Consider the following 16,696-nt stretch of genomic DNA (forward strand, 5'->3'; position numbering starts at 1 on the left):
AGGTGGGGGTTTCTTAGAGGCTTCATCACAAGGTAACGTCATTGGAAAGGGACTAGCCAAGACATGACATCGTTTAGTTATCTTGTACGTGGAACGTGAGGTATGCGTTGCGCCTGAATGGCTCACTGAGATCATCATGTTATCATCATTTGTCACAAACAAATAAGTTTTTTTTTTGATGAAATTTTTGCGTCAAATATGTAAGACTCTTAGTATTGTGACTATACAATCCAAAAGCCTTCAAAATTCTCTGATTGCTAAAACAATTCTTATGGATATTTTAGTAATCAAAGTTGCAGAATTTAAGTGCTGCCAAAATTTCACAGCAACATCTGTTTGATGGGCCAAGCCCAAGCTCTAATGTTGCCACCCTCTGATACCTGAAGCTACCAAGCATATCAAAAAGGGCACAAGGATTTAATTTCCCCTTTATAACGTTCTAAAATGTTAGTCCTAGGCATTTGATTTCATTGCCACTTTCACAATTGCACTGTAGCCATTATTTTGTTAATGATTAGTCTATCACTCGATCTAATTCTCTCTCTCTCTCTCTCTCTCTCTCTCTCTCTCTCTCTCTCTCTTCAGCATCCAAAGTGCCCTTCTTCCTTCATGTCATGCCTAAGGGCTCGTTTGGTTCGCGGAAAAAGGAGGGAGAAAAGTATGGTCAATGAAACAGTAATGAAATACCTCTTGTTTGTTTTGAGTTTTCAAAGAAGAGAGATGGGAAAGTTGTATTTCTATAGAAATATAATTCAATATGGGAAAGTTGTATACCCATGTAAATATGATTCCCACATTTCATGGAAAAGTCTTTTCCATGAGAAATATGGAAAAATTACTTTCCCATGAGCCAGAAATACTCCATTTTTATTTTTTCCAAAAAGGCTCTTCAGCATTAAAAATGTATTAAAGACCTAATTTTTATTAAGGATATAATAGAAATTATATATAACTTTTTCAGAAAAGTGGATGGTCAACCAAATATAAACACTCTAAAAATCTGTGACTTTTCTATGGTCAACCAAGCATGCCAACAATACTTTTTCAGACATGGGATTTGGGAATGGGTACTCCAAAGTTGTGAAGTTTTCAATAAAGATGGTCTAAAGGCCCGGCAGAAGCACCATGGAAATTTGGTTGCAGGCTGGGCCATTTGCATTGCCATCGGAGTGCCCTACCAAGAGAGCCGAAAGTACCAGGCTTTAGGAATGTTCCTTAATAACCTGATAGCCACTCTTCCTACCGTGGAACAAATTAACCTTTACATCATAGTACTCAAGGGGTCATGATGGTGTTCTCTTTGCATGTGATGTTGTGGCCCTGCTGATGTTACGAGTCAGAAGGATCCATGTGCCGCATTTGGAATGCCCTCCTAAACATAGGATTCGCCTTTTTAATAGAATCATTTTCCTTGAAAGCGTGTCAAAATGTCGTACTGCATGGCAAGACTCAAAACCATATAGGCCAACAGCATCGAGACAACGCTAGAAACGAAGCCCGTGTGCTTAAAATAGTTATAAACAAGCTCAACAAATGCATTCTTGGGTTTGAGATCTGTCATCTTTGTATAATGCTGTTATTTTTTGTTCTTATTTTTCGGTTTTATGATGCGATGGTTCCAAACATCACCAGCAATATTTATCAAAAAATGATGGGAGTTTGGATAGGACTCGTGAGCATTATTGGATATGGAATTTTATGGGAACATGGTCATAGTCTCTTTTATCAATACATGCAAGCTTAGATATATTCCCTGCTTGTCCTCTCATCATTTTCTCAAATAATTAATGGATATCTAGTGGCACCGCCTGGCTTCTTGAAACGAATAAAAAACGATTAGATCTTCGTAGAGTTTCGCCATACTAACAGAAATCCACATATTTATGGAATCTCTATATCTCTCTCTCTCTAACAAGTTACTCAACAAAATGATTGTATTCTATCAAAAATAACAATGTGTGATCATCTCTTCAAATGAAAATTTCACCATAACCACTCCCTTACTCGCTGAATTCAAGATTTTCGTGTGTGAAACTATGATGTGCTGCCCACAATAGCATCAAGTACCTATAGGCATGCATTGGATACTATGGATATGTTAACTGTTGGTATGATAAGTTGGGGCTCATGAAAAGAATGGAGTGTCCCCACCAATCCATCCATCCAAAGATAAGCATGACAGAGAGATGTGCTACACCACCTACTAAAACCCTTCAAAATAATACATGCAATCCTAGATCTTCATGCATGCAAACTCATGCAAGTACATATAGCTATTATACCTTTACAATGTCGCAGTTTTCACGTGAACTAACAGCTCACATGTCTTCCTCTTTTCTGAAACATTTTCCAAGGATAATGAATTAAGATACCTCACTATATATCCATGGTCCCTGCATGATTGTGATTTGAGACAGAGATGGATGAACTAAAGAACAACACTTCCAGATTTAACATTGATCATTCAAACTCTTATTTAATATCGATTAATTTGTTGATGATTTGAGTTATTAGACTCTTTTCAGTCCAAACTTAATTATCACGTAAAAGAAAAAGAATACCGTCTTAATTTTTGAATATTTTATTTTGTGCTTTCGGTTGATACATTTATACTAGAATGGTGTAATTTTTTTTTATTTATCTGAAGAAAAAAGCATAAATGGGACCATATATATATATATATATATATGGTGTTAAAATTGGAAGACTTATCCATTCATCTAGTGGTCCTCTTGGCTACATCCTGTTCAGAAGCTGTGGAGAGTGCAGTATATTCGTGATAGCCCCGAGACAAAAAAAAATGCCACGCAAGTTGGCAACAATTACGACAGCCCAGGTCTCACCTCCTGCCCAGATTCGGAGAACAAAAAAGGAGAGGGAGAAACAAACAAGAAGAAACGTTAAAAGCACGCTAACCTGCGCCGCCTCCTGGAGCTCGCGCAGGTTAGTCGTGTGGGACCCGGGTGGCGTGCGGCCGCCGTGGTCAATGTCGTCAAACTGCAAGTGGGGAATGTCAGCTTGGAATTATTTATTCATTATACATGGTTGTGGAATTTCCACGCAGTAGAAATAGAATGTTTAGAAATATAAACTATAGAGTTGAAACTTTAAAAACATTCCCCACGTTGGAAGGAGAATAGATTTATGGTTATTGAGAGTCTCTCTTTATTCTCTCTCTCTCTCTCTCTCTCTCTCTCTCTCTCTCTCTCTCTTCTCTTCATTCCATCCCAAGCATATACACGTGCATGCACCATTTAACCTAATAGCCACCGTTCTCGTCGTCTCGATCCCTTGGCCTCGTCTCTCCTTAACCTCACATACAAGGACACTAACTTGTGTGTCTATATGTCTGAGAGAGAGAGAGAGAGAGAGAGAAGGGACCGAGCGAAGGAACACAAGAGGACAATGGCAGTGTATGATTGTAGGGATCCAAAGGTGTAAGTTGGTATGTTCACGTTAGGCAGTGAGACAGGTGTACCAGCGTTGTCTCATGCACAACAGCTTTTAGTTTGAAGGAGAAACGTACTTTTTATTAAGCAGTGACAACACCTCAAGGAAGGAGAAAGGAAGGGAAAAAAGATCAAAGAGAAAGAAAGAAACAAAAGCCTATTTCCAGTTTAAGGACTATATATAACAGAGAACTTTTATCTAAAGGAAGCAGGAGAAATGATGGATAAGACCTGCGAGATAGGAAACATACAGTTACTGGGACCCTACTACAGTAATTAAACAACAACGCTACAGTAACAGAAGCAGCTTTCCTCTAACAGTTGACCAAGTTGAGTCACATTACCTACCGAGTTCTCTTCTTTTTACTTCTTCCCTCTTGGATCTCTTCATTCCTGTCACAGATTCCCTCCACCAAAGGATCGACTCGAGGAACCGGACTTCATTTCTGAATCCAAGGAGCCTATGTCAATACCAAGATGCTGTTCCCTTGGAGAAATCGCTCCACCCATGCTTCTCACCATACTGTTCACCCCAAGAAAGTCTCTGGTTAATCCGTCAGACCCCCCGATGCCTCCAGTTGATGGGTTACGGTGCAACTTGCCATCATCCATGTTACACAAGCCTGGGTTGAAGCCACCAAACCCAGTCTGTTGTTCATGTCCACCACTAAATATTCCAGTGCTCCCATTGGCAAGGGAGTTCATAAGGTCCTGAAAATGGTTCTCATGCTCTACCTGAGACCTTGAGCTCTCTCCATCACCACCACCACTAAATGTAGCCTGGAAACCAGTGGGTTTTGATCCACTAGAAAAAGAGCAGCCGAATCCTCTGAGCAAGAAGTTACCGCTGCCACCACTGGAGGTTGCACCCATTTGGGCAGCCTTCTGAAGTAGTGCAGTTGCTGACATCTGAGGCACTGAAGATTCATTGTAGATAGAGCTGTTATACAGAGAAGAGATGCCCGGGCCCATGTGATCATTCATGAGATTTCCCGAGAAGAGGGCCGTCGGTTCAGTACTTGCATTCCCGTTGTTGAAGTGATCCGGGATCAGCAGATTGGTGCTCTGATTGCCAGTGTTGTTGCTATTGTTCATGTTGCTTGTGCTGCCGCCATTAGAGAAGAAACTAAGATTGAAAATATTGGCAGCGGTGGCTGCTGCCGTGGAGGAAGATGAGGCATTATTGGTGTTGGCTTGGAGATCAGGGAGTTGCATCAAGCCGTGGAAGGGTTTGCCTTGGAGCAAGGGATGATTGCTTTGAGGGTCATCATTGAAGCCTTGGCTTGAGCCACCACCGAGGAAGAAGGGGGAGGAGTGCGGGGGCTGGGGCTGACGGAAGGAGGGATGATTGAGGTGATCAAATTGTGTCCCACCACCACTTCCTCCGAGGCGGAGGAGGTCGGCAGATGGGTGGGTTTGATTCTGCAAGGAAGACAGCTGAGGATTTACTTGGGAGAGGCCCAAACCCATGCTGCTATGCCCATACAAGTGGCTGCCAATGGTGCTAAGGCCGGTTGGAATCCTCGCACTCTCCTGTGCTAATGCATCACAGAAGGCTCTGTGAGTGATGAAACTGTCACGCCTGCATTAGTTAAAATCAGAAGTGAGATTCTAGTCAATCAATTAGAGGATCACACTAGTAGAAGTAAGATTACTTCAAAATCTAGCAAGTGTTGATAAATAAATTTTCAGGCCAAGGCCATGTTAACACTCGTTAAAAGAAAAAGAACGGAAGAAAAAGAGATTTTCTTGGCAAGAAACAATGCAAAACAGTACCTATTTCCATACCCAATCTTTATTTTTTAGTTAAAATCTGGCTAACTATTAGAAAACAACATCAATGAATGCATAAATCCAAAGAAGACCAGTTAGAAAACATGCAGAAGCAAAATTTATGAAAGGCACCAACCAGATCTCCAAGTTCCCGATGATAGGAACTTCAATGGATGGGGAAAGCTGTCACAATTCGCCAAGAAAATTAATATATATAGAAACAAGAGGGTTCAAGTTAGTCCACTTCCATCAAGAGGCATTCGTCGAAAGAAGAACAGAGAGGAAATTCTCCTTGAAGTTGAAAAGAGTCAGTCTCTCTCAAGAGAAACCCAAATGTGGCACTGTTCCTTCAATTAATGCAAAGAGAAACTTTGCAAGAAACATGAAAACTATCCACCATCTACCAGCCCTCATTCCATCATTAAATTCCAAACCCCATGAAATCTTTCATCCATCCCAATGCAAGATTTTAACCAAAACCATGAAAGCCACCAATCAGTAGCCCCAATTTTCAGGACCTCCATCAATGCCCAACGCCCATCAACATCCATGTATGCCAACGCAAGAAGCAAAACTGCAGGCCCTCCGTTTTGACGACTCCTTACATTAATGACATCCCATGAATGTCACACCTTGAGAAAATAATGTGAGTGAGAGAGAGGAACCATCCTTCAGAAACGAAAGTTTTGTTGAAATGGGGGACCTCCAAGGCCCAAGGCCATGCCCGCAAGTAGCCAACCCACAAGAGAACAAGACTGCTAAACCTTTGCCTAGATGTCACCACGTGAATAGGAGAGAGAAAGATAGACACACACACACACACAGAGAGAGAGAGAGAGAGAGAGAGGAAGAGGAGTGCAAAAGGAGGCGTTGGTTTCAAGGGAGAAAGATGAGTGCCTTTTTTTGAAATCTCAATGACCATGGCAGTTCAGTTCCATAGACAACTCACGTGGGAGCAGTGTCTCACTGCACCCAGATCTTTTCTCGCTCCTGTCAATCCAGCCATAACTACCCTAACCCTAACACAAACACAAGAAACCCTAATCACCAAGCCCAAGAGCAAGCGTATCTGTCTGTGTGTGCTTGTGTGTGAGTGAGTGCAGCTCAGTGTGCACCACATCACCATGATGGCATGAATGATGATGATGGTCCAATCATGGATGGATTCGATATATGGTTGTGATGGATGGATGGATGGATGGATGGAATGGTGTTGTACCTGGAGAAGAGGGTGCCGCAATCACAGCGGTACTCTCGGGTGCCGCAGGTCTTGGAGTGGGCCTTCCAGTCCGACTGCACGGCGTAGCGCTTGGAGCACTTGTCACACTTCCACTTCTTCTCACCATGCTTGCGGCAGAAGTGCTTCTTGATGCCGGTGAGGTCGCCGAGGGCGCGCGACGGGTCATGGTGGACGCAGGTTGGCTCCGGGCAGAGGTAGACCCGGCGTCGCTGCTCCTTGGGGTTCTTCTGCCGTAGCTTCCACGGCAGGTTGTGGCCGCGCCGGTGCAGCTGCAGGTTCTGCTCCCTTTGGAACCCTTTGTTGCAAACCTCGCAGATGAACCGATTTGTTGCAAGAAGCGTCTTCGGCGACAGTGCTATCACCTCCGCATCCGGATCTGCAGTCATGATTGAATGGATGGTTTATCTCGTGGATGTACAAAAACTCGATAAAGATGATGAGATGATTGAAGAAAAAAGTTGGCATATCATGCACCAAAAGATATGAATTATTTCATGCCAATTGAGAAGACTGAAGGACTAATAGATTGAAATCTGATGATCCAATCGAGTTTGAAGCTTTTCATGGATCTTTTGATAGAAAGAGGAAAAAGAAAAAATAAGGAAGAAAGGCAATGGAAAATAAACCATTTCATCCATACACTCCCATAGATGTCCAGAAAGGCAAGGGAAAAGAAACCATTTCATCTACTCTCACAGATATCCAATCCATTAAACTAATGAATTGGTTCAAGAATCATACAATTAACCAACATAACAGAGAAAAAAATATGTATCGATTCCCATAATCATGTGTATTATTGAGGTTTTTTAAAGTTCAAAAAAAAAAAAGAAAATCAGAGTTAGGGTTTGAGGGACAAAGGAGGAATTAAAAGGGAGGTGGAAGTATGCAAAAGAGCGAGGGTGTGGATACTTGCTTGGATTTCCAGGGAGATTCCGCTTCTTCTTTTGAGGAGCTGGAGGCTGAGAAGCAGCAGGCGCTGAGGAGCCCGGAGTGGAGGAAGATTGCTGCTGCTGGTTGTGGTGCTCTTCCTCTCGGATTCCAAAGAAGGGAGCCGACGATGAGGCTGCTGCCATCTCTTAGACCAAAGCAGGAAAACAACACGGCCCTTTTCAAACCTTGATGGTGTTCTTGCTCTTGGTCTCTTCCTCCCTACTTACTGTTGTTTTTTGGTTTCTGGTAAGGATCACTGACTAGTCCAAATCAGAGCCACAAAAAAAAAATCCTCGCTACCCAACATAGAACCATGAGCACCCTTTTGTTCCATCTATTTCTATGTATCTATCTGCCCTCCCTTCTCCCCTCCCTCCTCTAAATCTAGAAGCCAGGAAAAAAACCAAAGAAAGGGCGGAAGAGAGAAATACCCCAAATCTTAGTACATAAGAGTGTGGTCTGTGGATCTGTATACTTAGCAGACAGCCCTAAACAAAAGCCTCCAAACTCTACCTCCTGACTCTTCCTACCTCTACAAAAGAACAAAGAGAGAGTTGCACTCAAAACAAGTAAAGTGTGAGCGAGATAGAACAAAACAAAGTAAGGGAGAGGAAAAAAAATAAATAAAGAAAGAGAATACAAACCAATCCAAAAGACCTCTTGCTTTCTCCTCCTTCTCCTCCTCCTCTTTCCCCTTCCACTCGTCCCTTCTATATGCGTTGTAGAGAGAAAACTAAGACTTTGGTATCTTGATTTCTTTCAGTTGCTTGTCGTACTTTTCCTCCTGCAATTCTTCCCTATGGCTATTCTCTTTTTTCTGTTCCCCTTTTCTCCCCTTTCTTCTTCTCCCTATTCTTCTTCCCTTTGCACCACAAATAAGAATTCCAATAAAACTCTTTATAAATTGAGAGAGAGAGAGAGAGAGAGAGAGAGAGAAGGGGTGGGGTGTTGTGGAGTAAGGGAGGTGCTGTTGATGGAGGTTCACGCAGGCAAGGGTGTCGTTATGTGTTGAGGGAGGGGGGCCCACGGCGCTGTAGCCCTTACCCTCTCCCCACCTCCTTCTCTTGTTCCGTGTCTCCTCTCAGGAAGGTGAGGACAAAAGCCAGCAACCCATCCTCACCCTCTTTTCTCCAGCTGGTAAAAGAGCCACACTCTCCCTGTGCTACTACAAGTGTAATAAGTAGCAAAAAGAGATTACCTGAAAATAAAAGGTAACAAAAACGTGTTGTGAATGGGATGGAGATGGGTAGATGGAAGGGGCTTTCTTACCCCTTTCGATGTTTGTGTACTTTTCTCCTTAATTGTTCCTCTTCCCCTCCTGGATATAATGCTCAAAGTCATTAACGTAGATCCTTTTTAGCTCGTTTCAATTTGGAAATAGAATTTAGTTCCTCTGAACCATGTGCTAGTCTAGTTCTATCAAGTTCAATCATCCCTCATCCATGTATAATATCCGATTTACCAAAAAAAAAAAAATCATCCATCATCCATTTAGATGGGTTTACTTATTAATGGTATGTGGTTAGAGATGAAGTGGAGTCCTATTTTATCTATCCATCGATCCATCGATCCATCCATCTATTTATTTATAATAAATAGGAATGGTGCCATCAAAGTTTGAATGCTAGCCAGCTCAGCTAGTCTATTTGATAAACGCTTATTTATTCTTATTTTGCCTGATTTAATTAGTGAGTGTTTATGGGTGGGACCCACTTGAATGCATTTGATGGTTGGTAATGAGTCTAAATGGAACTAGGCACAAACTTGAACCAAAGAGGATCCCAACTCAACATACAAGCTAAGAAGTCCCATGGCATTTATGTCTTACCGATTACAAGATTTAGAAGCCTTTTAGCTTGATGGTATGGATTATGTAGATGCATGAGATCAAAGAATGTGATAAAATCTTAAACATTTTTTTTCTAGAAGAAAATTCTCAGTGTTGTAAAAAATTTATAGAATAACATGTCCAATGGAACTAATACTTGATGAATAACCTATATTATAACTCTTAGTAATGTTGACGGTGCCAACTAATTGGGTCAACAAAGTCATGGACCGTTGAATAGTGATGACCTTAATTGAATCCTACCCTAACCCTAGCTTTCGATCGAGCTTCCTCCCATCTTATTTTTTTCTTGAAAAAAACTCCACTTCTATTAAATCATCAGAAATAAAAAATATTATTATAGTCCACATCTCAAATCACCTAGCTACAAAATTCGATTTGCTAAAAGAAATTACATGCTCTAAAATAGATTAATTTAGTAAATCAAAATTGGGCATATATCTTACAAAGATATAGCGTTTAAGAAGTTGCAAAACTATGAGCTTCCCCTCTAGTAAATTAGAAAAACCGATAGACAGAATTCATCTTGTCATATTTATGACCAAAATAATCCATGCTTGTTTACTTAATCAAGGAAATTAGCATTCCACTCTCAATAAATGACACAGTTAACAGCAAATTCCAGGAAAAGGAAAGGTTTTTTTTTATATTTTTTCATAAAGTTACTTACAAATGCTATAAAATTTCATATTTTATGAGAAACCTTTACGTTAGAAAAGAGAAGAAACTTGAAATCACGAATCATGACTACTTCTTAGCAGTACAAAGAGTGTCAAACTTCCTTATCTTCCATGCCAATAGTGATCTGGTAATGTCTTCCTATGAGTGCAAGTCCAATTGCCCATGGCTATGCAAAAGGTATTGTTGGCAATGCACACCAGTTAGTGACTGCCAGAAACTTAATCTCAGTATTTAGGACTCAAGAAAGAGCACATGTAGCTAAACACACGAAAACCTTCAGTGTACAACTGAAAGAACCCTCTTAGCGCTTAGAGGCTTGGAATTAATATACCTTAACAGCAAGAGTCTGAATGGTTTTAGCATTATCCATCGTGATATTTCTTAATCCAAAGGATTGTTCTAGTGAAAAGGCTTGAAGCTGCTATTTCATATCCATCGTGATGTTGCACTCGCATCAAATTCTTAAACTTATAACTCTCTCTGTCTCTTAATAAACCATAGAAAAACATCATCCTCATACAAGTAATCAGGATCACCAACATGCGCGTGATGGTAAACTTTTCAGAATTGTTTTCGCAATTTTCATCATCATGCATGAAACGAATTAATAAGGGTGCATTTCTATGAGTTTACTTCAAATATTGGTTAGATTACGAACATGATATCCCCTTTTTTTTTTAATGAAAGGACAGTGATATTTTTAATTGTATAAGCGAGCAATTCAAAGATGGGAGAAGATGTGATGCACTTGTCTCTAGCCCCAATGTCTAAACTTTGTGTCTGGTCTCAGTGTCTAAACATTCCCTGATAGGAAAAATACCAACCCACATAAAAATATAATGGCAAAGTCGACATTCTCGTAAGCCTCTTCTTCATTGGAACTGGAAACATATAAGATTTCATAAAGGGACCCTCACTGGAAAGAATAATAGTTTTTATTACCGACTTTTGTCCTAATATTCCCAGTTTGGTGGATTTTTATCGTAATGGGTCTTATGCCATGCATGACGTGGCCTGGAGTTCTAAGCTTGGACAACATATACAGCTTAGGTATGAACAGGTCCGTGATCTAACATTTGGACAAGGGTATAATAAAAGTCATGTCAAGAACTTTCTTCCTTATTACACATATCTATAGCTACCAAAGTAGAGATGTCAATCAGCTTACACGTACATATCTAGGCTAAGCATAAAGAAAAATGTCAATAGATTTAGATCGGGGACCTAGCTCAGAAATAATTGCACTTAGGCCTTTTTTTAAGCCATTAATATCCCTATTAGCTTAAACCTTGTCACGTCTGCCCTAGTTTAACTGGCAAGGATGTGTAGGTTAATTGGGTTTCCCAAACTAAACTAATTTTCTGATTTTATCATCAGAAATTTGACCTACAGGTTCATATTTTAGACTTAGTTAAGTCCAAGTCAGATATATATATATATATATATATATATATATATATATATATGCTGTTCCAAATCCACTTTCGAGCACAAAATAATCATTTAAGCTTAACTAAAACTCTCTCGTCTCCCTTAAACTGGTTGTAATTATTGGGTCCTGAGGTCAAGTTCCAAATTTCGGTCCAATAAGCTTCCTTCCATGCATTTCTACTACTACTTGCACCAATGCAACTAAAACTTTGACTCGGTCAACTATGAATGTGACCTTGCTGTAGGTTTCTTAGCCAACTTGTCTGGGTCCTTCATTTTCGAAAATGTCAAGCTCATAGTTTCTATTCATTAGTCATTCTTGGCTAATTGTGGACGGAAGGAACCAAACATCTTAATAAAATACGATAAAATGAGGACTTTCCGGCTCATCCCTTTCAAGCCTCACCATAAATCAGGTGGACATGGACGTCAGGGCATAATCAAAGGAAATCTTTGTGCTCTAAGCATTGAATTCTGATGATCTAACCTGTTTTCTGCCAAGTACCTTGTCAAGGTACTATATAAATTGACCCATGTAAGGTCTACTTTGGCCAAACATCAAGAGCCACCATTTGATTCAATAAGACCTGGATCAAAGCCAAGACCTGTTACTATATCCAAGTATCCTGCATGAAAGGTTTATTAATTTGCAGCGGAAAACCCCCCTATTGCATTTATAATGAAGAACATATGCAAGCATCTCAAGCCATCTCACTTTTTAAACCTTTTTTCAAGTTTTACAACATAGTGTTTGCATTTTTTATTGTTGTTGTTGCTGCTGCTGCTGCTGTTTCATTTGACAATGCCAAAATATCTAATAAGAGGGTTCTGTGGGGCACCATACAAATTAAATTCTTGCCTAGTTTCATCCATATAATTATCTAAATAATTAGACTTTGACAATATCATTATTTTCAACAAAAAATAAGCAAACCCCTCAAATGTTAGGCACATTTAACTTCGAAAGGAACCGGAAACACTGCAGAAATCGATAAGCTCTCAAGCACAACATCCTACATCATTTTCACTCCCAAAAAACCGTCAGATCTCCTTCTTGCAGCGAAGAAAAACCGAAAGAAAATGAAAAGAAAACATTTTATCCAGTATTTCTCAACATGTTTGATGCATCAATATTGCTTTAGAGAAAAGAAAGGAGACTTATCCCCACTCTTGTTGCTAATAAGCAAGAGTGGTGGTAACCACTAGGATCAATAGCTAAGCTGAATAACTACATCAGTATCAAAGTCTACAGGAACAAAGTTCTTTTTCTTGTACCTCTCTCTTCATAATAATTAAAATCTCTAAAAAAATAATAAAAAATTCTTACTTCATTAGATTCAAATGTTAAAAGAAAATTAAAAGAATTAATAGAATGAGCAGCAAGGATCTTTAACCCTGTGATAGCCCTTAGATATCCAAGGGACAATGACAGAAGACCTTTCCATGGCTTGCAGGCTCATCTCAAGTATCCGATAAAGTTGCCAGAGGACGGCGATCCAACAACTTTCCCAGTCTTGTATCCTCATCTCAACCAGCGACCTGTACGGTGAAATGATGCCATACACCCAGCTCCCATGTACTCTCAACAGCCGTACATCGAGACTGTCGTAAGTCAATGATAATTATTTGCTTTTCCTACAATGATTCTCCTTTTATTGCTCTCATGTCATTTTCTGTTATGCACGCAGAAAATGCCATTCCGAAGGTAGATGCCTGAGATATTACGTAACGGCCGGGGTAGCGGCTCTAGAGGCCTCTGTTATGTCATAAATATGCATAACGGATAATAGCCGTTATCCAACCATTAATTATTTCATTGTAACACCTAATAAAATCAACAATTTATTATTATTATTATTATTATTTTCATTTCCACTGTTTATCTTGATAAATTGATATATTTTATTGTTAATTTTTCATAAGAAGTTATTCGCGATTTGATTTCATTCAACTATCAAAATTATCTATATTCCTCAGCTCAAAATTTATCCCTAGATAACCCAATCCAACCGAATTGACAATTATTATCAATATTATGAAAATATTAATGTTATTGACATCTTATCGGAAACTTCGTTTCTACCTTCTTGCTAGATGCCATGGTTACAATAATCGCATTATAACGACTATCAATCATAGTGGTTTCAAGCATCGTTATTGAGATAAATAATATATGGAGAAATATAATGATAGTTATTTTTTACTTGTACTTTCTTTTCAATAAAATAATATTTATTTTGAATCTTAAATTAGTTCAATTTTTTTTAAAAAAATACCTATTTAGATAAACTATGGTCGTTATACGTTTATAAAAATCATTAAGAGCTTCAGTGGGGGTTGCTATAACATGATAAGGTGCTATTTCCTTTTTTTTGATGGAAATGATAGAGTGATATTTCCAACTATGTTAAACTAATTCGTGTATTTCAAATATAGATGCATTTCTATAGATAATAGAAACTCACCTGCATATATTGAACATATCAAGGCAAATAGTTTCTCATATGTACGATTCATCGAGTGTTAGGTAGGACTGCAAGACGATAGTACTTGTGTTTTCACACAAGACATTTCAAAAAGACAATAACAATTTGTACATGCATCATCTTTACCAACAGTTTTTTCTATAGGGAAGGACCATTGCACAACCAAATTGTATGCTAATTAAAAGCTACACTGCTTCAACTACTATTGCACTTTTTTGTTAGCACGCTTCGTCACTGGAGATGAAGAGGACATTGTTGTTGTTGAGGTAATTTTCAGGGCATCAAGAGAGAATGTACCCAACAAAAAGTGCACAAATAATTTAGGTGGTACAAAGTGTAATAAGATTTCTTTTTTCCTTTAAAAATAACTTAGTGCTGCAATTTAGAAGTGCTGTAAAAAGAATCAAGTGGTCGTATTTTACCAACAAAACTAAATTATATATAAGGAAAGAGCTTGAATGGTAGGTATATTTTATCTCTTATATAGTAACTTGTTCCATTAGTTATATATGTTCCTTTCGTTTCTTCTATTTTACTGCCTATTTCTATTAGGCTCCAGGAGTATTTGCTCAATTTTGTTGTTTGACCTCATCAGGTAGCATTTAGAATTCTTGACACCAGCTTAGGGATTTAAACCCACAGCCTTCTCTAAAGAGAACTACTTAATTAGCTTCCCAAATACGTATATACTAGTATATAACCCATGCAATAATATGTAGGGCTTGGTTTTTTTCTCCTTTTACAACTGCTCTTGAAATACAATATAACAATATGATAGATTATAATAAAAAAGCTCCAATAACTAAATTTTTGTTACATATTAAGCAATAAATTTTAATAATTAACGAGCATAAAACTCGAGTTATTAATACCGACGTCATGAACATTGATCCGTGATACTTTTTTTATTTTTATAATTATTTTTTAAATGCAATATGACAATGTGATAGGTTATAATAAATAGAAGATTTTAATAGCCATAATTTTGTTATCATTAATATCTGTTACATATTAAGCAATGAACTTTCAAAATGGCTGTGTATATTAATACTAGTGTTATCAATACCAGTATCCACATGATAAGTGGAGAGCTCTGTACAAGTTGAATTTCCATTTTAGATATATACACGGATATATAATAGATATCAATTTTATTTTAACTTTTTTAAGAGAAGAATTGCAAATACAAATCATGCAATAGTAACTATTTGTTTATCTACATTTTTCTAAAAGTAAACTACATAAATAACTGTGGGCTATGAGCAAATACACACAAAAATTCGAACAGAAAAAACAAGAAGTGCTCACACTCCAAGCTAAATGGAATATTACCATATTATTTATCCTTTATCCCCTTCATAAATTTTTGTATATATACTCTTCATAAGGTACTTAATTTCTTACTATTCATCAAGGAAAAAAAGCAGAATTACATATATAACGTTAGCATAGAAATTCAAGTGTATCCTTCAATATTCTTAAAAATTATGTAGAATAAAAGGCAAATTAAGAAAAGTTGCATTACATTTAACCTAACCTAATTAATATCAAATGGCCAAAGTTATTAACGCAAAAAAATAGAAGGGTTAAATGTAAATTTTGGACATCTAAAAGAACATATATGTACTTTTAAAGGGTAAATATGTAAAAAAATATGTTTTAAAGGTATATGCACAAAAACTAAAGTTATTGATTTTTGGATGAATGGGCATACATACGCCATACCTTGGAAATTCAGTCTCCCGTCCAAATAGGGACCGGCCAGGGAGTACACCGATGATCAAACTAATTCATGAGCTTGAGCTGTAATTTGTTCCAGTGACATATCACCGAAATTAAACTTTACGTGCAAGTTACACAATACCTTTGATGACCTAAATTAATAATATAATGCAAGTGTATGGTTTCAGATTTTTAGTTTCTCTAATTAGTCCAGTCAAGCAAAAAATTATACAGGGGTCCCAATGAGAAAAGTGCTTCGGTTCGCATAACACCTAAACTACTAGATCACATGAAGAAAAGGCATCCGAATGCACATATAGCTGAAATGACATGGATAAAGACAGAATTTTGGCAAATAATGGATGGAATTATCTCGTTGGCTGTTGCTACCTAGTAAATCGAGCTGTATGGGTGCTAAGATAAACTGCAATTAGTATAGTATGTCGGATCACCGAGTACATCATAAAAAGTCATAAAAACACAAGGCTTAGGAGGAGCTGATAATAGATTGGATGAGAAATGAGGAGGGAGGGTTAAAACTCAAGAAACAAGCTACTCCCATGCGAGGTTAAGACTTAGTTTTAAGGGAACCATGAGTTTTTTGTTTTTATTTTTGGAGAAGCATGAGTAAAATATTGAGGATTGCTTAACATTAAGAAATAAAGTTCACAAGTAAAGGTGGAAATGGATCAGATTGAGCTAAGTTTAGGCTAGGCCATGATAAAAGTAATACTTATCGAGCACATCATGCGTAATAAACTTGAACATTACTTTTTAGAAAAGTAGTAAAATATCTAGAAATTAAATTAATTCGAACCTCCTCTAGAAGACGAGCTTTTAGAGGAGAGGTGCCAAATTAAGCTAATAGCTGTTGGCTAACAACTCGAAGATCAAAAAGACCTTTGCAGTTCTCATTTCAAGATCAAGGAGCGGTGCTATGTCAGACCATCAAAATTTCGTAGAGGGTCAAACCCGACCTCTTCTTCTTGTTTCTTTCAGGTCGGGTATCGAAAAAAGAAAAAAAAAACTAGCAATAATTTGTGACACCAAAGGCACACAAATTTGCACAACAATGGGCGGACAATCTCAAAAGGAAAAAGAAGAGGCATCCCATCATTTCAAATTCGAGCCA

General features: G+C 38.2%; 1 protein-coding gene across 8 annotated transcripts; it reads right to left on the reverse strand.

Annotated features, from left to right (window-relative positions):
• Positions 1-2,612: 2,612 nt before the first annotated feature.
• LOC103717632 (protein indeterminate-domain 5, chloroplastic-like) lies at positions 2,613-8,545 on the reverse strand. 8 transcript variants are annotated; one of them, XM_088712303.2, is made up of 6 exons: positions 8,040-8,371; positions 7,827-7,927; positions 7,379-7,638; positions 6,442-6,838; positions 3,798-5,031; positions 2,613-2,997 (listed from the first exon to the last, which is right to left on the reverse strand). In XM_088712303.2, exons 3-5 carry the CDS (start codon positions 7,536-7,538, stop codon positions 3,846-3,848), a joined length of 1,743 nt encoding a protein of 580 aa, XP_088568429.1. In that variant the 5' UTR covers positions 7,539-7,638; positions 7,827-7,927; positions 8,040-8,371; the 3' UTR covers positions 2,613-2,997; positions 3,798-3,845. The 8 variants fall into 8 exon arrangements, 6 of the variants coding, with proteins under 6 accessions (XP_088568429.1, XP_088568428.1, XP_088568430.1 ...); XM_088712302.2 differs by having other exon boundaries at positions 7,379-7,651; positions 8,040-8,268; XM_088712304.2 differs by having other exon boundaries at positions 7,379-7,655; positions 8,040-8,268.
• Between the last annotated feature and the right edge of the window lie 8,151 nt (positions 8,546-16,696).

The sequence above is a fragment of the Phoenix dactylifera genome, chromosome 16 (assembly GCF_051530095.1).
Source record: "Phoenix dactylifera cultivar Ajwa chromosome 16, Ajwa_hap1_PhDact_Kaust_v1.1, whole genome shotgun sequence".
NCBI classification, from domain to species: Eukaryota; Viridiplantae; Streptophyta; class Magnoliopsida; order Arecales; family Arecaceae; genus Phoenix; species Phoenix dactylifera.